General features: G+C 45.0%; 1 protein-coding gene across 3 annotated transcripts in view; it reads left to right on the top strand.

Moving 5' to 3' along the window:
* LOC147897229 (uncharacterized) overlaps window positions 1-27,517 on the top strand; it is a 149,319-nt gene that overhangs the window by 36,545 nt on the left and 85,257 nt on the right. For all 3 annotated transcript variants that reach the window (XM_087380986.1, XM_087380984.1, XM_087380985.1), the window contains exons 3-7: window positions 26,094-26,174; window positions 26,323-26,545; window positions 26,768-26,899; window positions 27,000-27,102; window positions 27,287-27,392. In XM_087380986.1, the coding sequence (XP_087237112.1) occupies window positions 26,094-26,174; window positions 26,323-26,545; window positions 26,768-26,899; window positions 27,000-27,102; window positions 27,287-27,392 (645 nt within the window). The remainder of the gene's footprint in view (window positions 1-26,093; window positions 26,175-26,322; window positions 26,546-26,767; window positions 26,900-26,999; window positions 27,103-27,286; window positions 27,393-27,517) is intronic.

Here is a 27,517-nt window from a genome sequence, read left to right as displayed (position 1 = left end):
GTGTATCTCTCTGCTCTACTAAAATGGTCCCCCGAAGTGTGGATCTGAAAAGGACTGCAACTCCACTTGAACCTCGAACTCCTCGTGTACCCCTCGTCTCATCTTTGTAGGCAAGAGACCCTCTGTTTGAGTTGTCGGGTCATAGGCTCCGGGTCATGGTCATGTCGAGGCCTCGTCTCGTCGGGGTCCATGTGATCTAGCTGAAAGAACTCCGTGATAGAGCTCTGAGAGGGATCAACCGAGGAAGAGGTCTGCTCCTGTCTCCGTGCTGGGAGTATCCTCTCGCGGTGTCTAAGTCCTCATGAATGAAACTTGCCAAACACCGCTGGTTTGGATAGGAGAGGAAACAGGCGAGAATCCCATAACTATTCGTGAAATGGCAGTGGAAACGCCCTCGGATCTCATAGTACACAGGGCACCTGAAGATGAAATGCTCCTCTGTCTGAACCTCCTGCATGTCACATAGTGTGCATATGCGCCTCTCCTTGGATAGTCGCTCTGCTCTGCCGCTCTCGATGCGAAGTCTGTGTGAAGAGACCTGAATTGCGAGAGAGAGAGAGAGAGAGAGGTCAGCAAGAGACCTTGCGGGCCTATGAGACAAAGTGCGAAACGAAAAGGTAGCTCATACAAGCTAGTGAGGACTGAAGCAAAGGGCCTTTTTAAGACCCTTGTTGTAAGCTAAAGTGCTAAACTAGTGAACAAAATACCAGAGTAGCAAATAACAGAAGAGTATCAGGCACTCAGAGCTAGTGCTCCTAGTACATACTGAGAGAGAAAGAAAGAAAGAAAGAAAGAAAGAATTATTAACATCCGCAGGAGGCCTCGCGGGCCTATGGGACAAAGTACGGAATCAAGTAACTCATACAGACCAGTGTGGGCTGGGGCAAAGGGCTCACTAAGGCCCTTGCTGAGTACTTAAATGCTATACTAGTACAAAATAGCAAAAAAGTAGCAAAATAGCATGAGGGTAGCATGAAAATATCAAGTGCTCAAAGCTAGAGTCCCAAGTGCATGAACCGGCTCCACGTATCTAGGCTCCATGGTGGCTCTCTGATGAGATGCAAAGAACTCACGTATCTGCATCTGTTGGGTTGTCTCCCGTGGTGGTGGAGAGCGTGGTCTCCTCGATCTCTGGATCCGATGGGCTATGTCAAGGGTGACCCCTTGCCTCGGTCAATATCCCCTAAGGAGAGCTGAAATAGGTCGAACCTCGATCGTGTGTGCTCTGGTCCCTTGTCGTGTCGTGTACGGCGGTCTCTGTGTGCCTCGCCTAGTAGTGCTGTGTCGGCTCTCTCCACCGATCCATATATCTCTCATGTCGGCTAGCTCCTCCTCTATCCCAGAGTGCCCTAGAGCTGAGTCAAATGCATAGAAATCTGTGACCTGTCTCTGCGCTCGGTCTACCTCAGTACCCTGTGGTGCGGTGGTCCATCGTGCTTTTCTCTGATATGTCATAGTAGTGTCTTCCTGTGTCGTTGCATCTCCATCAAGTAGAGCCCAAAACAAACCTGGTCCCGGAAGTGGATCAGTCGTGAGAGTGGGCCAAAGCTGTACCCCTCCTGAAAAAGGCAGTGGTAGCACCCTCGGATCTCATAGTAGGCTGGGCAGACACATAGAAAGTGCTCCTCTGTCTTGACCGTCCCCATCTTGCACAACCTGCAAGTCCGTTGCTCTTTGGGTACGCGTGCAGCTCTCCTTTCCTCGATCCTCAACTGATGGGACGAGACTCGCATCTGTCCGATGGCAATCCTGAGTGCGTGTGAGACTCCTCTGTCCTCGAGATACTGAGGTCTAATGATGAGCCCATCCTACGATACTCTCAATAAATGGTCATAGTAGAGTTGGGTCTTGGTGGGGAACTCCTGGGCCCCCCCCCAAGTGCAAGATGTGTGGAGCTGGAGGAGATCTAACCGTATGATGCGGTTAATCTCATCCCGTGGGATCAACTCGGGTGGTGCATCCATGCTATACTGAAACGGGGGAAGCCGATCCATCTAAATGCCATGGCTGGCAAACCATGTGGTGATGCGTGCAAACCATGCTGTACCTACCCCACTCTCTGCTAGACGTATGGAGGACTCTAGTGCCAGCATCGGAAGTCTCTCGTGAGGTAGGTCCCAAACTCTGTGGAGGAAAGTCACTGTCTGAAAAATGGCATCAACCTGGAGAGGGGTCGTGGCAAACTCTGCCTGTACTATCTGATGGGGGACCGAGGGCTCACTCCGAATCATCCTAGAGTCCATAATCTGCTGTAGCCACTCAAATCTCCTCCATTTTGCTGCTGAAAGATCACACCCCCAAAAAGATGCGGCATACATGGCAGCCGGCCTCACTAGAGTGTCGGAAAGCCAACACTTCGTCGGTGGATCCTGGAAGTGCGTCTAGAAGCACTGTGGCTCTATTGGGGCCAAAGCATCGTGCCCTCGTGTGAGTCGTGCTCTGGCTACGTGGGTCATCGTGAAAACTGGCCCTGTGAAAACTGCACCGAAGTATATGTAGGACTGCACAATCTCCACTGGCTGACTTTGGTATGTAAAGCTATGTCGGTGATGCACTGTGTAAGAGGTGTTGAAGATCATGACCCTTGTCTTCCCAAGGTCAACCATTAGGTCTCTCTCTTTGCAGAACACCTCTAGGGCATCTAGATGTCTCTGTAGTCCCTCTGCCGAAGATGACAGGAGGACTATGTCATCCGTGTATAGTAGAATCTGTATCATCAAGTCTGTTAGTGGTGCTTCCTTGCCTTGTAGACGGTCTATGAAAGATGTAATCTCATCAATGTAGAGCCCGAAGAGAGTTGTGAGAGAGGGCATCCCTGCCTTACTCCATCGTGCTCTCAACCCAATCTGATAGGCCTCCTGGGACACGAACTCTCCCTCTGACGGACTCGTATAGGCTCACCACTCCCCAGATCAGAACCTCTGGAATTTGCATATCCTGTAGTCTCCTTATCATGTGGGATTGCGGGACAGTGTCGAAGGTCTTCCGAAAGTCTACAAAACAAGCGTAGACTTTCTGGCGTCTCGACCTCGCCTCCTCAATGATAGTCCTCTAGGTGAAGATGTTAGATATGCTCAATGCCCCACCCTCCTGGTAACCACCAGTGGTCCAAGGTGCTCAAGTTGTAAGGCCCCCATATGAGGAGAAGCCATGTGTGAGCCCGGGACACTGGATGGATCCTGACTTGCATGTCAGATGAGGTCTATCATTGAGACCCTTGATGGTAGAAAGGTGATCTATGTGAGTCTAGCCTATGGGCTAGGTAGGGTAGGTAAGCTGGTAGCACAACGAGGTACATTGTCTTGATTGTGTGGGAGCCCCTTACTCTTGCTGGTATAGGGAATATTCCCTGAATATTCCATGGATGACTAGTCGGTTCCACCGACTAGGTTGATTGGTCGGCTTCACCGACCAGGTTGGCTGGTCGGTTCCACTGACTACGTTGATCCGACTACCGCCCTCATAGCTTTAAAGAGGCGACCTCCCGAGTCCATTGTATCAAATTAGCTGAGATCAGATCATATCTTCCAGCTAGTAGCACTTCACCTAGTATCTGTCTAGATTGCCATCTAAGCTCCACTGTGGGAGCGTACGGGTGGATGGAGCCATCATCTGTACTACATCAGTATTGAAGGAAAATTTGTTCGTCTCTAGTTTGCTGTGTACTCTCTATTCTTTGTTCAGTTTCTGTTCCGCTGCGCCGTGTAATTTAATAGAAGATGTGGTCTAGAGTGGAGTGCTGTCTCCAGAAACCTGCTTGCCCTAGAGCACGTTGCCCATGTGCCTCTGTATGGCTGCTGATCTCCCTCTCGAGTATCGATATATAGATCTTGGCGAGCGTGTGGCCAATCATGAGTGCGATAGTTCCCAGTATCCATGGGGTCACCTGCCTTGTGTATCGGTACTATGGTGGTGGTACTCCATGAGGGTGGGAAGCCGTGACATGGCGTGGTTGAACATCTGTGCTAGTACCGGAGCCAAAACCTCCTGTCCATGATCGAAATGCTCACTTCGTAGCCCCTCATGGTCTTGTGCTCTAGTTATGAGTTCGGCTGAGTGCAGCCCGCACATTCTGTGCAGTGAACAAGTGGCAAGTGGTGGGCGTGGGCATAGTGGACATATAAGGTGGTGCCTGCATTGGGACATGATAAAGAGAGCATGCATAAGTGTGCCAAACACCTGGGTCTGTGATGTTTATAGGTGGCTTCCCCTCCGATAGAAGCCCCCAGCCAATGCTGGGATCCCCCCCTCGAAATGAACTGATCACCTCGTCCGTTCTGTGGGTGAGGCAGGCCCGCTGCTTACGGCGTGTCAGCTGTCATGAGATCCGCTGTGCCTCGGGTGATGTCAAGTGGCCAAGAGCTCGCTCACGTGTGAGGTGAGCTCTCATCTCTTTGCACTCATCATCATACCAAGGATTCTGTGGCATCTTCCCTAGTGAGGCACGTGCAGATCGAGTCGTGGGGGAAACAAGTGAGACCAACGGATGATGGCCATCTCTTTAGACCATTGTCAATGATCAAATCATGAACAGCCCATAGCTCAAGTAGATTTCGTCCATGCTCTTTCACTTGTGGTGTATCTGCAGAGTGCCTCACTATCCCGAGCTCAGCTGCATCTAGTTCTGGTACTATGAGGGAATCCCGATGCAAAGTCTAGTAGGCCCACCTGCCTGCTCCCTGTGGGTGCATTGAAGTCACCAAGAAGGAGGCTGTCCCCCGGAGAATTCGTTGATATCATCATGAATCGACTCATACGGGCTGTGCCCTTTTGTGGTGACCTCACGTGCATAGGATGAAGTATCTGGGGGGAAATAACAAACTGCTATGAGAATCGGTCGTGCGTCTAGTAGCTGGACTCGTATCCACATGTGTCACGCATGCTCCTCTCTCCGTGCGACTGATATGAGAGGTCTTATGTGTGATCTAAAGAGGATAGCCACTCCCCCCGAACCCTGCACACCAGTGTCTCTCCTTGTCTCCTTCCTATGAGATGACTCCCATGTATATCCTGTCACAGTGGGCAGTCCTCTCTCGGGGTTCTCATGTTCTCAGTATAGAAGACCATGTCTCTGTCAATGTATGTCTCCGAGAAACCACCCAGATCAGACCAGAGTGTGCCATTGCAATTCCACACTGCAATTCTCAGTCCACTTTGTGTCCCATTGGCCCGACACCGTTATAATTCACCCTGTTCTTTCTCTTGCTTTTCTTCCTTCTCCCCCTGGTCTTGATCTCCTCTCTCTCGGACGATCACCCTACCATCTCTGTATGCAGCCCATTTCCCTGCTTCTCATGCACATGAATATCTGTGATGTTCAATCCACCATGCATCTTGGGAGAACAAATGTGATGTATCGAAAGCAGCTTGAGACTTTTTCTGCCATGTTTGAATCGCCAGAAGATTTCCATAAAGACAGACATGAAAGATGTAAGATCTGCCTTAGTGAACATGATCAATGGCAAGTAAAATTGAATATATACGACAAGGATGGACTGCACTATTGGAAGACGAACGTGCAAAGACCAGGTTGCCAGTTTCCAATACTCAAGCTTTTTTCGAAGCTTAGCCAAAACCCAATCAGTTTGTTGTCGGCGAGTGAGTTCCCACCCCAAAGGCTAACCAAGATGACGAACAAACTGAGTGGGTGGAATGATATCCCCGGGCCATAATAGACTATGCCAGTCTTTGGAATGCAAAGGGAGTAGCTTAGACTTTTGAAAATTAACATGAAGACCAGCTGCCAAACCATAAACAGAGAGGGCCTGCATCAAGGCACCAAGATCATGGGGCGCATTCTTCGGGGTAAAGAAAGAATCATCAGCATAAGCTTGAGCAACCATGCTGCGATTAGCATCCAATTCCAAGCCATGAGCCATGAAGTGATCCTCTAGCCACAAGATGATCAATATATTGCAGCATAGGATGAGTAGCAATGGCATACAGTAAAGCACTGAGAGGGCATCCCTGGCGGACCGAACAACGAAGAGTCCACTCATCAGAGATATCCCCAGAAAGAATGCAAGCCACATTGCTATCTCTGTAAAGCCAGTAAATAACCTGCTGCATTTTTGGTGCAAACCCCAAAGCTCGCATAGTTTGCGAGATGAAATCCCATTGAACTGTGTCAAAGGCTTTTGCAATATCTACTTGCAAGAGTAAAACATCCTGCTGCATGTATTTGGCATATTCAATCCCAATATAAGCATTGGCAATGTTATCTGTGATATGGTGACGTGGAACAAAGCCATATTGGGAGGGATGCAACCCATCATGCAAATAACCTTTAATCCGATCAACCACCATTTTGGCAATGATCTTGTAAATGACTGGCATGAGCGTGATTGGCCTCCAATCACCAAGTGAATCACATAGCTGCTTTTTTGGAATCAGCTTGAGAAGACCCTTTTTCCATGACATAGGCATCTGCTGATTTTGTCATTGTGTATTTACCATTTGCAGCAAGGTGAATTTAAGAAGATCGCAGAATGCAAGAAAAAATTTAACAGTGAGACCATCCCATCCTGGAGATTTCCATTTGCCGCAGGATCTTAGTGCATTAGACAATTCCCTTTCAGTGAAGGGATGTTCAAGTTCCAAAGCCTGAGCATCAGATAGAATTGGATGGATATGCTGCAAAAGAAGCTGACGTGCAGACACAACCCGAGGAGAAAGAGTATCCACATGCCCAAAATGAGCGGAGAAGGGATGGACACATAAACTAGCAAGCTTTTAAGGAGATGTTGACCAAGAACCATCAGGCATCTGGATCCGACAGATATTGGCAGCCTGTCTTTTGTAGTGTAAACTCTTAAAAAATTACTTGGAAGAGCAGCCTTTATCCAAAAATGCCCATTGTCTGGATCGAGTTTCCCATTTAGCAAGCTTTGTGCGATCATTGGATTGAAGAGAGAATTGAGCTTGACATAAGAGCATGCTTTCTTCTGAAGATAAAGGGCGAAGATGATCAAGCTCAGTCAAAGTTTGACAAGTAAATTTGGCATGTGCTACAGTCTCCCTTGTGGCTTGCATATAGAATTTTCCATAATCTCGAATAACTGCTTGCATCCAAGCAACAAAAGCCTGCCAGGCATAATCCAAACCAATGCGTATCTGACGAGAGAGAGGCTGAATAGCATTAGAGACCAAGGCTTTAAAGTCAGCATGCTCCAAATAACTATTATTAATCAGCAAAGGCCTTCGGCAAGGCAATCCGTCAGTGGGAAACATGCCTGTGTTTCAGAAGCCAACATATGAGTGTGGCCTGAGGTGTTGTCACCCGATTGAGGGGCATTATTAAAGTCACCACAAATGAAGGTATGTTGTTGCCATGGATAAGTATGCATGGTAGCCCAGATCAAAGCTGTATCACGAGAAGATTGGGAGGCATAAACCGATGCAAATTCACAAATTTTTCCTTGAACAAGGCATTGAACAATAATCCATCTACCATGCCGATCATTGAGAGCCACAACAGGTTGAAGGTCGTGCTTTACCAAAAAAGCCACACCCGAAAAGGACTGCTCTCCAGCATAGAAGATATCATAACCAGCAAAATGGCCTATTTGACTAGCATACATATGCTGATTATGCTCTTGCAAAGAAACTATATTAGGTTGCAATTTCCTGATATACATCCAGACCAGTTTCCATTTGCGACCATCACACATTCCCTGTACATTGAGAGTAACACACTTCAGATGATTAAGCATATTTACAGTTATGGGATAGGTATGTACAGCAACTAACGGGCTGTCTACGTCTGCATTTCCACCTCAATCTCCGGGCCTCTGACCTGGGATGAAGCATCAGCCTGAGGAGAGGACAAAAGTGCAGCAATTTCTTCTTCAAGTAACAAGGTTTGATTTGCAGTCACAGCAGCCTAGGTCAAGCCAACACCAAAGTTTTCAGCAGGTGTTTTCCCATGAGAGGATGCACCACTTCAAGTCCAAGAAGGCAAAGGTCGCTTGGGGGAGATCACTTTGCGAGGAGTTAACCTTCCATCAGTCAAAAAATTTCCCCCCTCCCCTTGAGGTGGAGAGGGCAAAGGCACAGGAAAAGAAGCATTACCATTTGAGACAGCCGGGGCTTTGCCTTTGTCTTGAACATAGAAAAACTGTTTGACCCCTTTGTTTTTGACCACAGAAGAGGCATTTGCATTCTTATTCAAAGGCTGAACCATTTCAGCTTGCACTGGCATCCGTGGAGCTTGGGAAGGGCATTGTGAAGCCATGTGCCCAAATTGCTTGCATTCAAAGCAAGCACCTGCAAACAGCCCCCACTTGAGCTTGTAAAAGGCACTCCCCATGGAAACATTATTCACAGTAACCGAATACGAAGCTGGAGTGGGATGATCCGTATCCCACAAAATGCAGAAGCGATTCAAATTTCCATTGGATCGCGGTGGACGTACCACCTTACCGAGGGAAGCTGCAATTTTAGGTAGAAGAGAAGACAAGCATTGAGAAAAATCCACAACTTCTACCCAAACAGGGTAATGATGCCGAATCAATGCCTAATAATTCTAGGGCAGGACATGGATCATTTGCTGGCCATAGAAGAGAGGAGAGTGCTCTAGTAAAACCTGACGGTGCTCCTCATCAGCCATGATGATCTCAAAAAAGCTCCTCGCTGCATAATGAACTTTTTTGACATAAGAACCACCCAGGGTTCGAGTCAACCAATTCCCAACATTTGCTGCAGCAGGCATCCGTCCTGGGAAGAAAATTATAATGGCATGCTTTGCATACTTTTTAACTGGATGAAACATATCATCCACTTCCACCATAATGCCAGTGGTGGGAAGTGGATCTTTCCAACCTTTGTGGGTGTCTTCAAACCCTTAATGCATAACCTCTTAAACAAGCTGAGCCTCAGTAGAGTCATGAAAGGAATCATCATCTGAATCCATCACCTATTTTTGTTTCTTGTTGGAAACCGACTTGTCTTTGTGATAGGTTTTCTCATAGGAATAATTTGCCATTCGAGTTAAGGAAAAGGCTTGGAAGCAGCAACGCTTTACAAGGAGGAAAGCACAATAGGTACAAAACTATACGGATTTTTCGTGGCTGTACGGACAAAATCGTACGGATTTTTGACAAGACGATTTTTTTTTTTCTGACAGCAAAACTGTATGGATTTCCCTGACTGTACGGACAAAACTGTACGGATTTTTCCTGACTGTACGGACAAAATCGTATGGATTTTCGACAGTACAATTTTTTTAATTAATTAATTATTTTTTCCCAAATTTTTTGACTGAGCGCATGGACACAAAACAGGTGTCAAACAAAACCTCGAGGGCGTCAAATTGAGGGAGAAACGAGCAGCTGCAGCGTGGGAGCATGAGCACGGGATCTCTCTCTCTCTCTCTCACACACACACACATACACACACATACACATGAATGCTCCTTTTGCCACTTCACGCACACACACACACACCACACATTGAGAGAGAGAGAGAGAGAGAGACACACACACACACACACTTTTTTTTTTTGTGAAACCAGTAACTATATTATTAACATGAGATCAATGTACATGATATTAGATGTAGGCCATCTTTTGGTGGTTCTAGTGATGCCCTATAGGCCATGGTATGTGCCTTGTAGGCATAAGTGTAGGCACTTATTGTGTTAGTGCTTACTATGCCACGTAGGACACTTAGTCCTATGTGGCACCTAGGACACTTAGTCCTAGGCCTAGATACAAGTACTTTGTACTTGTGTTTAGGAACCTTATCTATCTAAGTTGACGTGACTTCTTCTTCGACTCGTCCTGTACTGCACACTTTCTCTCTCTCTCTCTTCGTTTAGCATCTACAGTGGTATCAGAGCTCAGGGCTTGACTCGTCTTCCTGCTTTCGGTCTTCCTGCTGCAACTATCAATACTTCTTTCATACATCTGTCCGTACATTTGACGTTGTACAACAGTACCTGTGCCACCGTACGTCCGTACCTTCACTCGTACAGGATTGTACGTGCGTACGGAAGGTGCTGCAACTGGTTCATACACTCGTCGTACAAGGTTGTACCTGCGCCGTACAGTGCTTCATATTGTACTTGCGACGTACAGTCACGTATTTGCATCGTTGTACAACAGGCGTACGGTGATTGTACTTTTCCGTACAGCTGTACGTTGTTCACCGTAACTGTCCCGTACCATATACGTACTTGTTTCGTACCTGCTTTGTACTACGCTCCGTACATGCATTTCGTACAGCCACGCACTTGTGACGTACCTACATTGTAATTGCGTCGTACTTCCGTACAATCATACTTGCAACTATTCCGTACAAGATACCTGCTGTATTCCGTACGTGTATTTGCTATGTTGGGGCTTTTGCAAGACATTGGCAAATTTGGGGTTTTCAATACCTTTCATTTCCTCTAGTTGCAACTTCTTGCAAGAACACTAGAGTTTTGGGATTTGGTGTGCAATCTCTTTTTGATCGCAGTACATTGGGTCAAGTTGCAGGACATTGAGTCATATTTGCAGGACATTGGGTCATTTTGCAGGACATTGGGTCATTTTACAGGACATTGAGTCACTTTTGCAGGACATTGAGTCAGATTTGCATACATTGGGTCACATTTGCAAAAATTTCAGCAAAATTTGGGGCTTTTCTGCATTTGCCCTCTTTTTGGCCTATTTGCCCTCAATAAATTTGGGGCTTTTGCCAGATTTGCTATTTTTTGCAGTGAACATTGCCTGTCACAGTCACATTTGGGTCAAATCCCCTTTGATTTGGGTCAGAAATTTGCAGATATTTGCTGTTTTTTTTGGGACAGCCAGCTTATTGCAGTGATAGCCTTGAGGCTTTTGGGTTTTCAGGTCTTTTACAAGTTATCACATTTTCTATGGCTGGGAACAATCAAGATTTATTTGGAGTTCTTTGTGAAGATGGTAAGTTGGATGGCACCAACTATCCGATGTGGTCTTATCTCATGAAACATATTCTTGTTGCAAAGCACTTGTGGAATATTGTTTCTGGGGCTGATCTGAGGCCAACCAATCCTTCAGCGGGTTTTTCTACTGCTGCACCTTCTGTAGGTGGTACTTCTCCTGATGCCTCTTCCTCTAGCACTCCTGCCGCTGCTCTTCCAACTCAAGAACAGTCTAGATGGGATGCAAGAGATGCAAATGCACATTCATGCATTGCTTTATCATGCAAGAGAATCATTATTCCACACATCCGTTCTTGCAGGACAGCAAAGGATGCTTGGGATAAATTGGCTTCTCTATATCAGATTCGCAATGAAGCTCGTGTTGCATATTTGAGAAGGCAATTACAGGAAGTGAATATGAATGAAGGTGAGTCAATGGATGCATATTTGACAAAGGTCAAGGACCTCATGGAACAGCTTGCCAACATTGATGAAGTGGTGCCAAATTCACATCTTGTCAGTACTACATTGAATGGACTACCAGATACATATCAAGGGTTTGCTACAACCCTTCGATTAGTGGCCATGGGTAATCCAGACCACTATTCTTTTGATCAGCTTGTTACTTTACTTTTGCAGGAAGAGCAAAGTAGAGCTAACAGACAAGCCATTATTCCTGATCATGCATTTGCTTCATAGCAAACAGAAGAGGCAAGGCTTCCAAGCCTATGAACAAGCCAAAATCTGCGCATAGCAACTGCAATTCCTCTACACATAGCAGCTGTAATTCCTCCCCTGCATCTAAAAATACAGCAGATAAAGGAAAGAAGAAAAGATGCAACTATTGTCGCAAGCCTGGTCATGACATTTCAGAATGCAGGAAGCGCATTGCTTCGGAGAAAAAGAAAGCAGGATTGACAGTAATGCCTCACATGCCATTGAATCCCATGAGCCATCAAATGCTTCACATGCACCTGCTCTTCAGGATGATTGGGCATGGGCTGTCCATTGCTCATTTGATCCCTCCAAAGCTGATGCACTTTTTACTTCTCATGATGCTCAGTCCTGGTACTTTGATAGTGGTGCTTCCAAGCATGTCACATCTTGCAGACAGTTGTTTCATTCTTTAGCTGATGCACCTCGAGGGGGGACTGTTACATGTGCCAATAATGCTTCATATGCTGTAAAAGGAGTTGGAGATGTGCAGCTCACATCCATTTCCAGCCATCCTGTCACTCTGACAAATGTTCTTTTTGTGCCTGGAATTGAAGTCACCTTGATTTCAATTTCAGCAAATGCTACTTCAGGTTTCAGAGTAATTTTTGATGGCTACAGATGCCTAGTATATGATCTTTGTGATGACAATGCCATAGTTCTCACTGGCACTTTGCGAAAAGGACTTTATCACCTTGATCATCATGCAGCTGCACTTTATACCGAAGCATTGGCTATTTCAGATTTACAGCTTGTTGAAACTCATCTATGGCATGAGAGAATGGGCCATCTCAATTATAGAGCTCTTGCAAAGCTACATTCACAGCAGATGGCTAATGATGTACCTCAGACTCACACAGTTTGTAAACATGTGTGAGGGTTGTCTTTTGGGTAAGATGCATCGATTTCCTTTTCAAAAGAATTGTCCAAAACTCTCACAAAGGAAATTGCAGCTAGTACACAGTGATGTCTGGGGCCCAACGAGGACAAATGCCATAGGAGGATACAAGTATTTCATGACTCTCATTGATGATTTCACAAGGTATTGCTGGGTATATCCTTTAAAGGCAAAATCTGAAGTTTTCTTATGCTTTCAGAGATGGCTGAATATGGTTGAGAATGAATCAGGATGCAAGCTTGTCACCCTCAACACAGATAGGGGGGGTGAGTATATGTCAAAGGAGTTTGATGCATTTCTTTCCTCACGGGGCATTATTCACTCATGCACTACTCCTTACACTTCTCAGCAGAATCCTGTTTCTGAAAGGAAAAACAGGTCCACAATGGAGATGGCTAGATGCATGCTTAAGGCCAAGTCTTTGCCCAATAAATTTTGGCTTGATGCAGTAATGTGTGCCAACTATGTGCTGAATAGATCACCTACACGGGCATTAAAGACTATTACACCTTATGAAGCATGGAAAGGCAGGAAGCCTTCACTTTCACACATGAAAGTTTTTGGGTCTCTTGCATATGTTCATGTACCATCTCAGCTGAGACATAAGCTTGATGACAAGGCAATCAAATGCATATTCATTGGTTACAGCCAGGAGAGCAGAGGGTATCGGTTATATCAACCAAATACTGGGAAGATTATTGTAAGTAGAGATGTGATCTTTGCTGAACATTCAGCTTCTCCTCTTGTGGACTGCAAAGCAAAGCCAGATATTGACATGTTTGATGCCTTTGAATCTTGGTTACCTCTACCATCATCAGAAGAGGATTTTGAGCAGCAACATGCGCCTCCTGCAGGCCCTCCACAAAGCAATGCCTTGTTGTTGGGCATACCCTTTTGCAACAAGACGGGCTTTGTATCGATCTATGCTGCCATCAGATTTTCTTTTTAATTTGTAGACCCACCGCGTTCCAATGGCATGCTTGCCAGGTGGGAGATCTACTAATTCCCAAGTGTCATTTTTGGCAATAGATTGTAACTCAGCTTTCATTGCATCCATCCACTCTTTGCTGTCAAAAGCATCTTTATGGCACAAAGGCTCTTCATTGCAAGCTGTAGTAAGGAGTGCAAACTCTAGAAAGTGACCATGGCTGTCTATTCCCTGATCTTGTCCGGGCAGCAAAAGGCTGATCTTGTTTGCTGTCCCTCAATGTATCAAGCAGCCATCTGGGAACTTGCCTTTGCTGTCTATTAACAGCTCTTTCTTCAATGACTGCATCATGAGTAATGGGATCATTTTGTGCCGGAAGAGAAACCTGCAAATCAGCATGAGGTTGAGGCTGATTATTAACTTTGAGGAGACATTTGCTCCCACATCCAGGATTACTACCATTTGATGTGTCATTGCCATTGCAGCCCATCATCATTAGCAAGTGCACCAACTTGACATGAAGACTGCCTTTCTTCATGGGGATCTGCAGGAAGAAGTCTATGTCACTCAACCTCCTGGTTTTGAGGTTGTTAATTCTGAAAATAAGGTATGCCGGCTTAGAAAAGCCCTTTATGGTTTGAAGCAGGCACCCAGGGCGTATGCCAAAATTCATGCACACTTACTATCCCTTGGTTTTCAGAATAGTCCCACAGAACCCACTCTTTATTTCCGTGGGAGTGGATCTGATTTTTTAGTGCTGATTTTATATATGGATGATATGCTTCTCACGGGCCCAGATACTCAGCAAATTGCAGCTTTCAAGGCTGACTTGCAGCAGATTTTTGACATGTCAGACATGGGACAGGTCCATTATTATTTGAGCATTCAGTTTGCTCATGTTGAGGGGGGTATCATGATGTCTCAGTCCAAGTATATTGGACAGCTCCTTGATCGTTTTCAGTTTGAGGATTGCAAGCCAATCTCTACTCCAGTGGACCCTGGCTTCAAATTCTCAGCTCATGATGGGAGCCCACCATGTGATATCACTCTTTATCAGCAGGCTGTTGGATGCCTTATTTATTTATTTCACACCAGACCTGACTTGCAGTATGCAGTATCTCAGCTCAGCAGATTCATGCACATGCCCAGTTCACAGCATTGGCAGGCAGTGAAGAGAGTCTTCAGATGTCATTGACCCGGACTTGCAGTGCAGGGCATTGCTTTGTAAGGTGGTGGTGAGGGGACTCATGCCTGGGCAAGTAGACCACCCATTGTACTTCGTATTTTGGAGGGTTTGGATTGTCCCTGTCCTCCACGGGAGATAATTAATGGACCTATTGGTTGTACTTGGATGTTGTGCTGTGCATGGCAACCTTGTAATGAGATTTGGGGGTGCCATTGAAGGATTCAAGGTGAGGGATTGAAGGATGCTACTCCCATATCCTATTTTGGTTCCTGAAGTCCAAGGATAATGCAGAGCTGGACATGGAGTTGAAATGTATGCAAGCATCTGAACTAGATCTTGACAACTTTTCTCAAATCTATATATGAGACTTCCTGAAAGGAAAGAGTGGATATCTCTTTGGGTTAATGTGGACCCATGGTGAGACACTAAGAGGGAGGTATTGGAATAGAGGATTCACTGTCTTACCACATAAGCCCCCATACGGAAAGAGCATGGGGATATGAAACTTGCATAAGATGGGGGGTGGGCGTGCATGTCAGGTGGGGAGATACAATGGATCTGGCTCAATACAAGGGCTTCCATGTAGGCAGCCACATGGGCAAACTATAGCAATAAGAAGAGTTGCCACATAAGTCTCCAAATGGGTAGCATTGCCATAGCATAGGAGGCTGTTGTTGTAGACGTAGTGAAGTGAGAAAGGGGTCCCACTATACATCTCCAAAAGAAAAGCCTCTGTTTCAATGGCAATTTGGCTTTCCAAATTTTCTTGAGTCGTGATTGCCACCAAGATAGAGGCCTATCCAAATTCCAAAGATTGTTGGCATGCTTATCAATCCATGGAGGTGGAAGAAGAAATCTGTAGACCATCGAGGAGGCCAGATTATGCATTGAGAGCGAACAGGTAGCAGGGGATAAGGAAGTCAGATTCCAGTCCAGCAATCTGTCCTATACAAACAGTGGAGGAACAGGAACAAATGGTTGCAACATAGTTGTAAGTATTCTCCAAATGGGCCGATGATGCAGACCCAAGGGGAATGTCCTACAAGCTTGTGGGAATGAAAGCACATAACCATGATGATCCACAACATCTCCGACAAATCTTATGCCCAGTTTCATAAGATTATATGCTTTGATAGGCTCTAATAAAGCGAGAGGTGATTCAAACACCTTGCTCCAATGGATACTTTCCAAGCGAAAAGAATTACCATGATTGGAAGAAGCACCTGTCCATTTAGCATAAGAGAGAATTCTCTTCCAATCATGAATAAAGGCAGTAGAGACAGGACAACCAGGAATTTTCCCCTGAAATGTGGTCATGACTGCTTCCTAGTGATCTGTAATCCAATGCCCATATGCATGGGACATCATGTTTCCACACATAGCTGCTAACATAATAGCCCATGGCTGTTTTTGCTGAAAAAAATCAGCAATCATAGTGCTCTTTCTTGCCAGCATATGAAACTGAAGATTGAGAATATTCAGTCCCCCATGAGTCCTAGGAGAGCAAACAGCCTGCATGGGAAGAAGTTGCAATGCCTTTTTGTGAGATTTGCTTTTCCAAAATATCTCCATAGCCTGGGACATATAGGAAGCCAAATGCTTAAAAGACCAGGGAAGAAGAGGCAAATAAAATTGCACGTATGCCATAATGATGGACTGTACTATCCGAAGTCGAACATGTAGAGGCCAAGTGGACAAATGCCAGTATTCCAGCTTCTTATTGATCTTTTGAAGCACCCATTTGAGCTGTTGGTGAGGGGTAATATTCCAGCCAATGGGATATCCTAGATGCCTCACAAGAGAGTGGGAAGGGAGGATGTGGCCAGGCCAGAGAAGTGCATGCCAATCAGTTTCTCTCAATGCTAAAAGATTGGATTTCTGAAAGTTAATAGGCAGTCCAGCAGCTATGCCAAAATCATTCAGAGTATGCATCAAGTGAGAGAGGTCAGTTTGAGAATTCCTGGGCATGAAATATGAGTCATCAGCATATGCTTGTGCAAGAAACAGCTGTGTCCCTGGAATTTGCAAGCCATGAAGCTGCCCTGTAGTTGTAAGATGGTCCATATGCAGCAATAACGGATGAGTAGCAATGGCATATAGTAACGAACTAAGAGGGCAACCTTGTCTCACTGAGCGGGTCATAGTCCATGCTCTTGACAACCCACCACCAAGCAAACAGTGCGCAGTGGCATGAGAATAGAGCCAGTAGATAATGTGGACTAGCCGAGGGCCAAATCCGAATTTATGCATAGTGTGAGAAATAAAATCCCAATGGATAGTATCAAATGCTTTGGCAATGTCAACTTGCAGAATGAGAACATCTTGTTTAGAATATTTGGCATACTCAATTGCAAGCAAAGCATTGGAGATATTATCAGTAATCTGTCTTCTGGGAACAAACCCATATTGCTTAGGATGAAGTCCTGCTTGCAAGATAAATCGGACCCTGAGAACAATCATTTTGGCAATGAGTTTGTAAATGACTGGCATAAGAGATATGGGTTGCCAATCAGCCATTGTCTCACACAACCTTTTTTTAGGGATCAATTTGACAAGGCCATGCTTCCAAGAAGGAGGGAGAGATTGTTTTGGCCAGGCATGATTGATCATTAGAAGCAGAGTATTCTTGAGATCACCCCAAAATGCACGGAAGAATTTTACAGTCAATCCATCCCAACGAGGAGAGCTGCCTTTACGTAAGTGACTCAGAGCATTATCCAGTTCATTGAGCATAAAGGGCTGCTCCAGTGCACGAGCCCGTTCCAGGGACAATATGGGCTGAACATGCATCAGAAATTGAGACCTAGCTGCATTCACTTGCGTTGAATGATCAGGCTGAGGAGAGAAGAGATGCTGGAAATGACTAGTGCATTTCGATTCCAATTCTGATTTGGATGTGGTCCAGGTGCCATCATCTTGCCTGATTCTGCAAATATCCTCCTTTCGCCTATCCGCATGCAGGCTTTTAAAGATAGCTTTGGAGGAGCAGCCCTTATCCAAAAGGGGTTTCATGCGAGCTCGGATTTGCCACTTCTTTAATTTGCAAAGATCATTTTGATGGATGATGTGAACCGCATAGGCACAGGAATCCTGTTCAGAAGAGGTGAGCTGCCTATGAGAGCTGATTAAATCCATTTGTTGCTTATGAGATTGAGCCCATTTCAGCTTGAGCCTGAGGTTTCCCATGTAACTCCGTCCATAATCTTGAATGACAGCCTGCAAACGATGAGCAAGACTGATCCAGGCAAAATCCATGTCCTCCTGAGCATGTGAAAGGAGGGGGCGGAGAGTCACTCTCACCATGTTCTGAAATTGTTGATGCAGCAAATAAGCATCATTAACATGGAGCAGGCGACGACCAAAAAAAGGCATGTCATCTGTTAGACGTGCTATAGATAATGTCAAGCATACTGGAAAGTGATCAGATAGAAAAGGGAATGATCAACCCATAGTGCACATGTAAATCTAGCATATTGCTGGGCATGCAACAAATACCATCTGTCAAGTCGAGCCCAGTAATGAGTAAATGCATTGTGATGGTATGTGTAACCCATATCTCTGTCCCTTGTTGAGAGCCATAAATCTTCTGCATGCATGTGAGAACGATGAGTGGTGTTGTCTTGGATGGCTGGCGAGTTATTAAAGTCTCCACACAAAAAGGCATTGGACAGCCAAGGATATTGTTTGAGGGAAGCCCACATTCGAGCTCTTGTCGCAGAAGTTTGAGAGGCATAAACAGATGCTATTTCATAAAGTTCAGCCTGACAGATGCATCTGATCACCATCCATCGACCCTGGGGGTCATTGTAAGCAACTGTGGGCTGCATATCATGTTTCACCAGCATGCATACCCCCGAAAAGTTCATTGCACCAGCATAAAAGATGTACATAATGCCAGAAACGTCGCCACTTATTGACATTGCAAAGACCTTGAGCGTTGTATGAAATGCAAGTAATTGAAGTAGACATAGAAGGTATGTACAGCCGAGCCAAAAAGCTTAGTGAAGGTGTAGGTTGTCAGGCCTCAACCATGACATCGACATCCCCTTGGCCTCCTGGATCAGTAGCTCTATAATCCTCATCATTATCACATACAGGAATGCCCCTCTTGAGCACGAGATGCAGCTAAGCGGCGAACCCTTCATTCATTCTTTTACGAATGAAGTTCTTCTCTTCATTCATGTCGCCAACTCGCAAGCGGTCCAACTCGGTCAAAATCCATGCAAACACCCTCATAGACCAAAATCCGAACCAACCAATCTTGTTCGGAGACAATATTCCATCTCGCTTTGTCCTTTTGGCTCGCTTTGTGCTGATAATTGAATGGAGAATAATATTCCCACGCGTGTTACCCCTGCTTCGGAAAGCAACTCCTCGTTAGTAAGGCTCCGTGGTGGGTAAACGGTAAACCCAACTCCACCCACCTGGATTAACTATATTCGTGACCTTTTTCGGGAGAAACGGTTAAATCATCGAAAGAATCGAAACATCAACCCAGAGTTGAGAAGTGAGGCTATCAGCAGGGGTAGAGGCCTGACCAGGGGTGGAAGTGGAGGCATCCCAATGGCGAGATTGTAACGGTCGTGGCTTGAGCACAAATACCTTTTTGGGTTGCTGCCAGGCACCTTGAGGAGTGGCATGAGATTCTGAAATTTGGCCCTTTCCCTTATCCTTTTGCTTGGCTGGAACCTGAACCACATTTTCTTTGGGTGGGGCAGATTTAGATGCCATATCCCCCGACTTACTAGGCATAGCCTTAGGCCCCGGACCATAATTTGAAGGGGAAATATTTTCTGGAGCAATAGCTGTAGATGGGAGCTGATGCAGGACTGCAAGACACTGTGAAGCTAGGTGGCCAAACTTATGACATGTGAAGCAAGCACCTGCAAATACTCCCCATTTCAAGTCAAAATATTTTTCGCCCAAGGGGACGTCCTCCACCTCTACCGCAATAGAGGGAGGGGTGGGGTGATCTGTATCCCAAAGAACACAAAATCGATTTCGATTAACCGAAGGACGGGGTGGGCATACAACTTGCCCCAAAGTAGCTGCCACGCTTGGTAACTCAGCCCTCATATAGTCCGGAAAATCCATGACCTCAACCCATACAGGGCAGTGATGTCGAATGAGACCATGATAATCCGTATTTGGCGACCATGGCATGACATGGACCATTTGTCTGCCATAGAATAGAGGGGACATCTCCAATATCTGCTGACGATATGAGGCATCCAAAAAGTGCACTTCATAAAAACCTCGAGAAGCAAAATATACTCCTTCAACAAAGCAACCTCCCAACAAAGCCTGAACCCACTGAGCTACATCATTTGCTGAAGGTAGTTTCCCTGGAAAGAAAATGATGACTGCTTGCTGAGAAAACTTTCGGAGAGGAGTGACCAAAGAGGGCAACTTCAGCTTGTATTTAAGTGCCGGAGGAGGTTTGGCCCACTCCTTTCGGCTGTGCTGAAATTCATCCTTGAGCATGTCAAAAACATAGTGAGCATCTACAGAGGCTGAAGTAGAGAAATCAACTTGCTGTCTTTTAGAGTCCCAGGACAGGTCCTTCCGGGAATAGCTTTTGAGATGTTCTTCCATGAACTAGAGAATAAAGACTGTACGGACAGTACGGAAAGGCAGCAGTGTACAGACTGTACGGATTGCTGACGGGACAGACATGGTTGTACGGAGCAGAACGAGTATGGCAGAGATGTTGGCGGAGGGCAGGGGGGCTAGACTGTACGGAGAGGCAAGGTTGTACGGACGCACGGAGAGGCTTCAGAAGGGATCAGCAAAGGCGATGCACACGCAGACGAGTTCTTCCTCACACGCACACTTTTTTTGGTAAAATCCAGTGTATTTATATTATCATAAATTTACAAGATGGGAAGTCTCCCACTCACTGACATTAAATTGCAAAAGAGAACCCAATGGAAGAACTCAAAAACAGGTAGAGAACACTTCAAGGCTAGTGGCATCCAAGTCCCTTGCAGCAAAACTGTCATATAAGGATTGCTTGAGGGACATTATGAAGAAAATATATGCGTGAGGAAACTGTTGACCCATCTTAGAATGCGGTCTCTGTGTCCAAATGGTCCATAGAACCCAAAAGCGAGTCCAGTGAAAGAAGAGGAGGAATGGAGACATTTGAGATGAGAGGCATCCAAACATCCAGAAGAGTTTCCCAAATGTGATAGAGGGAAACCGAAGCCGCAGCAAATGAGAAACATGAGTGATCAATATGCGAGAGTGTGGGCAAGACCATAATAGGTGAGGAACTGTCTCGCAATGATGAGAGCAATGGGGGCAGGAAGGGGAAGCAATGCGGCGTGCTGTCAATTTCACCCCAATTTCCTCACACACACACACTCACACACACACACAACCACACACACACAATCTGAGAGAGAGAGAGAGAGAGAGAGAGAGAGAGAGAGACACACACACACACACACACACACACACACACACACACACACACACACACACAGATTACTAAAGTTTGCTCTCCTGCTGGCAATCTAATCCACTAGACTAGAGAGACAGTGCTTCCGCTCACACTTTTAGGATCTACGGACCAAGGGGCTGCTTTTTGACTCCTTGGTCTGCCCAGCGGGGATGTATGGGAGCGCTTGTTTGGGAGCCAGACTTGTCGGATACAGAGTGGGCTTGTGTGGAGCGGCTACACGTTCTCATGCTATCGTGGATGACTCACGGCAAGCCGTCCATTCCTCACCAGATCATTCAGGCTGAGTTTGGGTCATCCCCATTACAGCTAGATGCTGCATTTCAGGTCATCACGTATCTGTACTGAGTCAAGGAGTATGAGGATTACACTTTTGGGCGCAGCAGACTACCTTCGCTAGCTTTGTTCTCCTCTATGGCACTTTCAGCAGGGGGACCAGAGATGCTGGTATGCACACACTGAGAGATGGTTTGAGCGACTAGGGCACCACATGGATAGACTCCTTCCCTTCCAGTACAGTATGGATGGTCTTTTTTCTCCCCTCCTATCATACGAGGTTAACCAGGTAATTCGTGAGGATCTGTTGCCTACACACATTCAGGGCCTGGTTGGGACCGGCGAGCAAGCTCCCAATGACGCTCAACTTCTACAGAGATCACTGCTTGCACATCACAAAGGGCTTCATTGATCCACCAGGATATACACAAATCCACCTACCCCACTCACTGAGGATTGTAGTTCCGGGTCTCTTCACATAGACTTCGTATTGAGAGCGGCAAAGCAGAGGGCATACCTAGGGAGAGGCGCATATGCACATTATATGACATGCAAGAGGTTGAGACGGAGGAGCTTTGGGGTTTTAACTTGGCTGCTCTCCTACCCAGACCAGAGATGTTTGACGGGCTTCATCCATGAGGTAGTCAGGCGCCGCGAGAGGACACTTCAATCATGGAGACAGGAGTAGACTTCTCCTTAGAAGATCCTTCTCAGAGCTCTATCATGAAGCTCTTCCTACCAGATCACATGGACACCCACAAGACGAGGTGGCATGATTGCGATCCAGAGCTAGTGACACCTGTGAGCAGCCGACAGCACTCTATTGCCGATTTCATGCCTCCATTGCCTCATCCTCCCTGATGTCCTGATGGTGATGATGATGATGATGAGGTTGATTTGTAGTTGACCACTGACATGACTATGTTGCACTTAATACTATCATTTCACATTTTTGTGTTCTGCATTCTACATTGGTGTGGATGCTCGTTTAGTAGCTCCACCCTCATAGCTTGTTTGTACCAAGGTTTTTGCAGCCTCATAGGCCCATCGGTCTTCCGAAGACTTTAATAAACTTTCTTTCTTTCTTTCTTTCTCACTCACGCACCTCCGGAGGGGACAGCACAAGCCACTTCTATAGCCTTGCACAGTGGTCTACATCGACGATGTGGGTAGTGGTGACCTTTGTCGAGATTCGATTGTTTTTCAGGCATTCGTGGGTCAGCCAAGTATAAAGCAAATTCTTCCCTATTTGGAGAAGGGGCCCCTCAGTGGGTACAGGGGCCCAATCTGGTGTCGTCGACATTCTCTCTAACCCTAATACTCTCTCTCTCTTCCTCTCTGTGGTGCATATGTATACGCTTCGCAAAACGGTTTAAACGTTGTCTCGCAACAATTATACTATCATTAACCGTTGCATGTTATAACAACCATGCAAAGGATCTTCCTTTCTTGGAATTTACAGTAATTAGTAGTGCCAAGAAGTTCAGACTTGTTGCCAGAGGTTGTAAACCTTCCAGAGCTCATCATTGGGAAAGCTTTTAGGTCACCTTGCAGAGTTAGAGATCTTTTCGGGGGAGATTATGGTGTTTCCTCAGGAATAGAAAACTCACTCTCTTTTTCTGGGTTTCTATCCATGGAGGGATTGCATTCAATCAGTGGAGAAGCATTTTTGAAGTTGATCCCTATTGTCCTCATTGCTTTTCAGTTGTTGCTGAGTCTGTTCAGCACTGCCTTTGAGAGTGCAGATAGTCTAGGATAATTTGGACTGAATCATAGATCTGCTGTGCAGGGTTTTTTTAAAGTAGAAAAAAGAAAATTGAATTAATAAACTCCTCAGCGACATCGACACCAAGGAAAATACGAACGCCCAAATGAATGGTAAAATATCAAAATACAAGGATATCCCCTTGCCTATCCACTCTATGGGCGATTACTTTATACAAAGGGCTGAATAAATAGCCACTACGGTGGTTTATAATGCCATAATATACCACCACCTGTGAAATGAAGGAAAGGGTCTGGCTCCCATATACTAATAAAAGCCTCCCCTCGTACGCCTAGCATAGTTTTTCCTCCTCTCCTTTCTTCATACTTGGGGCTCTATGGCTTGGCTGTCATTGGGGCCTCAGATTTTTTATGAAAGTTAGGAGACCTTTTGGGCTATGTCGGTGTGACCCCAGGATGTTCAGTTTTGCAGACTTCAGGCTGCCCCTTCTTCTCAGTATAGGCCTATACATGCTTTAGTGGACACTTACTGGTTGCATGTTTGGACATCTAGATTGTACAGAGGCTATTCATGGCATGCAAGTGCATACTTTGTGCTGCATTTGGAGAGGCTCTCCTTTCTTCTCTAAGACCATCACAGGCTTGACGTGGCATTTCCAGCCATAGTCTTGGTTCTCATCTATTTGTTCATGTGTTCAGACTTGTGAATGTCGTTTCACCACCGGGTTTTCATGCCATGCATTATGTATTTCTGCCTTAAGTTTCTTCTCTTGGCTGGTTCTTTCATATTTAATAGAGGCCTATTCTACTGAAAAAACAGAGAAGATTCATTGTACATGCATAATGTTAAATGGCGTAGCTAGGACAGAGAGCATGACAGATGATCATAGTGAGTTGTATGCTCTTTGTGATCAATACAAACTTTGTGTTGCTTTGAGACAACTTGTCTCTCATTTCGCATTTTGCTTCTCTCTTAAGTTTTATCATGGTATCAGAGCAACTAGGTTCTCTTTAAGTCTTAAGCGCATTATAGAGTCGGAGTGAGTTGAAAGCATCAAAGTTCTCTCCTTAGGATTGAATGCACCATGAGGAGTGCCTTGACAATGTTTGTAATCTGCATATGTGCAACAATGTTTGTAGAGTGGAGGCTTCTTTAGGTTCTACAATTGACTGATCTCAATGTTCAGTGAAGTTGATGCAAATGACGAATACTGGCCTGTATCATGTTCTCGCCACCAGTGTCGCCGTAATCTATCATGGCTGCACAACATTCCTCTGAAGTTTGCACAACAACGCGCAGGAAATGATAGGTTTGCCGTAGCAACCTCCATGTTTTCAGAATTTTCTGCAAGTGACTTCCAGGCGCAGCTTTTCAGTTGCTGCCTGGGTGGAGTCTCCAAATACTGCCACTCGATAAGAGGCTGTCTCCTAACCTCCTGCTGTGTTGAGACTGGGTATTGGTTGGTTGAAGATGGTTTTGCTGTGTGTCGACGACTACAGATTCTACCTTTACATTTGTCAATCAGTCAGCAATCTTTTATTGCCAACTATATTCCAAGTGCTTGACGGAAGATGTTTGTTGCTGAAGGCTATTTGTTTATCGTAGTTACCAAAAAGTTTCTCTGTCATTGTGTGTTGACGCTACTGTCTTACAAGTATGTGCTAGAAGCTGTTATGATGTTGCTGTACATAGCAACCATTCTCAGAAGGCAGCGGGTTAACTGGGACTTCTTCAAAGATATTGTTCATCGCCGGTTCTAAGAAAATGTTGCTTCTCGGTTGTTTCTTTGAAAGAACCTATATCGCCACAGAATGAATGGAGGAGTGAAAGTGGCTGAACATATTGGCTATCTCCGTGCCTTAGTGGATCAGCTTGTTGGTGTTGGTGTGGCTGTAAGTGATGAAGAAGCTGCGGCTGTTCTTCCAGCTAGCATGCGTGATACTTATGAGGCGTGTGTATCCATCCGCTCTTGCAAATCAATCTACTTTAACTCTTAGAGATGTTGCTACTACCCTTATCTTGGAGGAAACATGAAGTGCTTCAAGAAAGGAGAATGGCAAAGAAAAAGAGAAAGATGCAAACTCTTCAAAGGATGAAGAATGTAAGCGTCTAGGTGCGCAAGCTCTCTTGTGAAGATTTAGACATGCCATTAAGGACTGTTGCAAGAAGCAACGAAACAGAAAGCTTAATAATAAAGATACCATGTCCAATCATGAAGCCAATCTTGCCAATGCTGAAAGTACTCTCTAAACTATGTGGTTTTACACCTTTGTGATCAAACAAATCCTCAGTGAGTTCTTAGTGGTTCCTTGGTCAAAGCACACCCTGCGTGGTATGAATGCTAGATCAAGGGAGCATGTGGAGAAATGGATGATCTGAGCATCCAGTATCATTGGGGCTATGTGTACCTAATTGGAGTGGGCTGCTGTCTAAGGTTCTAGCTGTGTGCTAGGCTAGTGACACATATGTAGGTGCCATGTGCCACCTAATTGTACTCACCTTGCATGTGAGACACTTGAAAGTGGAGTGCTTTGTGTAAGACAAGTGGACTCTTTTCCCCTTGCATATTTAAAGTCTTGTATGTGAGCTTGCAAGGTATCTTAGCGAGTTGTATCCTCTTTGTGATCAACACAAACTTTTTGTTGCTTTGTGACATCTTGCCTCTCACTCCACATTTTGATTTAGCTTCTCTCTAAATTTTATCAACATCATCCCATCGGAGAGGGCACGAGGTTTGAACCTGCCATGATTCCTAAAAAGCTTAATGCAGTTGAAGTAATTCTTGATATCTCATCTTTCATCTTTCATATGTTTTTTTAAATTCAATGCACACCCCTGATTCTAAGGCTACTTTGCTAGTGCTGTTATTAAAAAATTTGTACTTATGTCTGTTCTAGTGTACTTTCTGTTTGATACCTATGTAATGAAACTTCCACATCAAATTGTTATTGTAGAGATTCAGCTCATAAGCATTACTCTGAATGCCAAATAATTTCTGGTAGTGTTTGTCGCAGGATGTGACCTTTCAAGTTACAAATATAACAAGAGATACTCTAATTCTGCGAGGCTGCAGTTTTGAGAGACTTAAATTTGAGGTATTGTTTTCAGCTCTTGATTTCTATGATGGATAGCTATGAAAATCTTGGGCACTTAAGCATATATAAATAATATTCTGCGTGTTCTTCGAAGTGATATAAGTTCGTAGACAAAGAAGAGAAGGAAACTTACACCTTTTTTATTCAGGTTGAGTATGGATTGAAGAGAGGGACAACTGATAATTCTTATGTGATAAAGGCGGTCAATCTAGCTTTGATAGACGTACCAGATGAGGTTTTCAAGGATCTGTATCTGGAGACACTTGAACAGGCTATTGATCTGAGGGCATTAAAGTATATCATACTTGGACATATAAGCCCCAAGAGGGTGACGAATCTAATCAATCTATGTCAGTGGTTGGCTGACCGAGGTAGGTGCTAAACAAGGATGATGGAGCAGCTTGTCCAGATTTGTAACTGATCTTTATTGAAGGCCTGGGAAGATTCTGAGATTTTCATAAATCCAAAACTCACCTGGTTATGCCTTTTTGAGGGAAACTCATCATTATAGTGTTATCTTCCACTTTGTCAATGCATATTACAAATGTAAGTATTTTTGTGGTGTCTGAAATAACGAAAGATATTGCTCTTAGGGTTGCATGTGGAGATATACTGCTCAAATCCTGCTGCACAGCTCTTGTCATCCTCACTACCAGAGAGCTTGATGGATAAGACAATAAGAATGAGGGTTGTGAGAAGTGACGCTTACCTTGACCTAGGAGAAGGTCATTCTTTGTTTCCCTTCATATTTTCTTATAGGGTGAACGATCATCTTATAACTTCATAACTAGGCACTTATCTTTCTGTTGTTTGGTTGGTCCATAGGTCACAAGCTTCAGTTTATCTTAACTCCAACACCAAGGTGGCCAGATGGAATGTGCACATATGATCCAATGAGCCAATTGATTTTTACTAATAAGCTGTTCAGGTCAGATGATTAATGTCATATCAGAAATATTTGTAGTAGCTTCACACAATCGTCACAAATAATCTGGATACCGAATTTCTAGGAGAAATTTATTTGTTTATGCTCCCTATCCTGTTTTATTGTGTCCTAAAAAGCATATTCGGATAATGTGACCTGGAGAGTTACTTTTTTGTACATTTTGCAGTGCTCATGTTTGCAGTGGCAATCATTTGGACTTAGGCGGCTGGGATTCCTATGGGGAAGATTGGCAATATTTTTATGATTGTATGCTCTCTCCTGTGCCTCGCCAGGTAAAAATCTCACCTTCTTCAGCTTGCTGAATCATACATTCTGTTATGTTTTGGACTGGAAGGGGAAGCTTAGAAATATGCAATTATCTGCAAAAGTACACATAAAGAGTATTATGAAAGACTAC

This window comes from Dipteris shenzhenensis, chromosome 10 (genome assembly GCF_047967505.1).
Source record: "Dipteris shenzhenensis isolate YYH24624 ecotype China chromosome 10, Dip_SZ_1.0, whole genome shotgun sequence".
Classification (NCBI taxonomy): Eukaryota; Viridiplantae; Streptophyta; class Polypodiopsida; order Gleicheniales; family Dipteridaceae; genus Dipteris; species Dipteris shenzhenensis.
The sequence above is the reverse complement of the archived record's forward strand: the minus strand, read 5'-3'. Positions and strand labels throughout refer to the sequence as shown.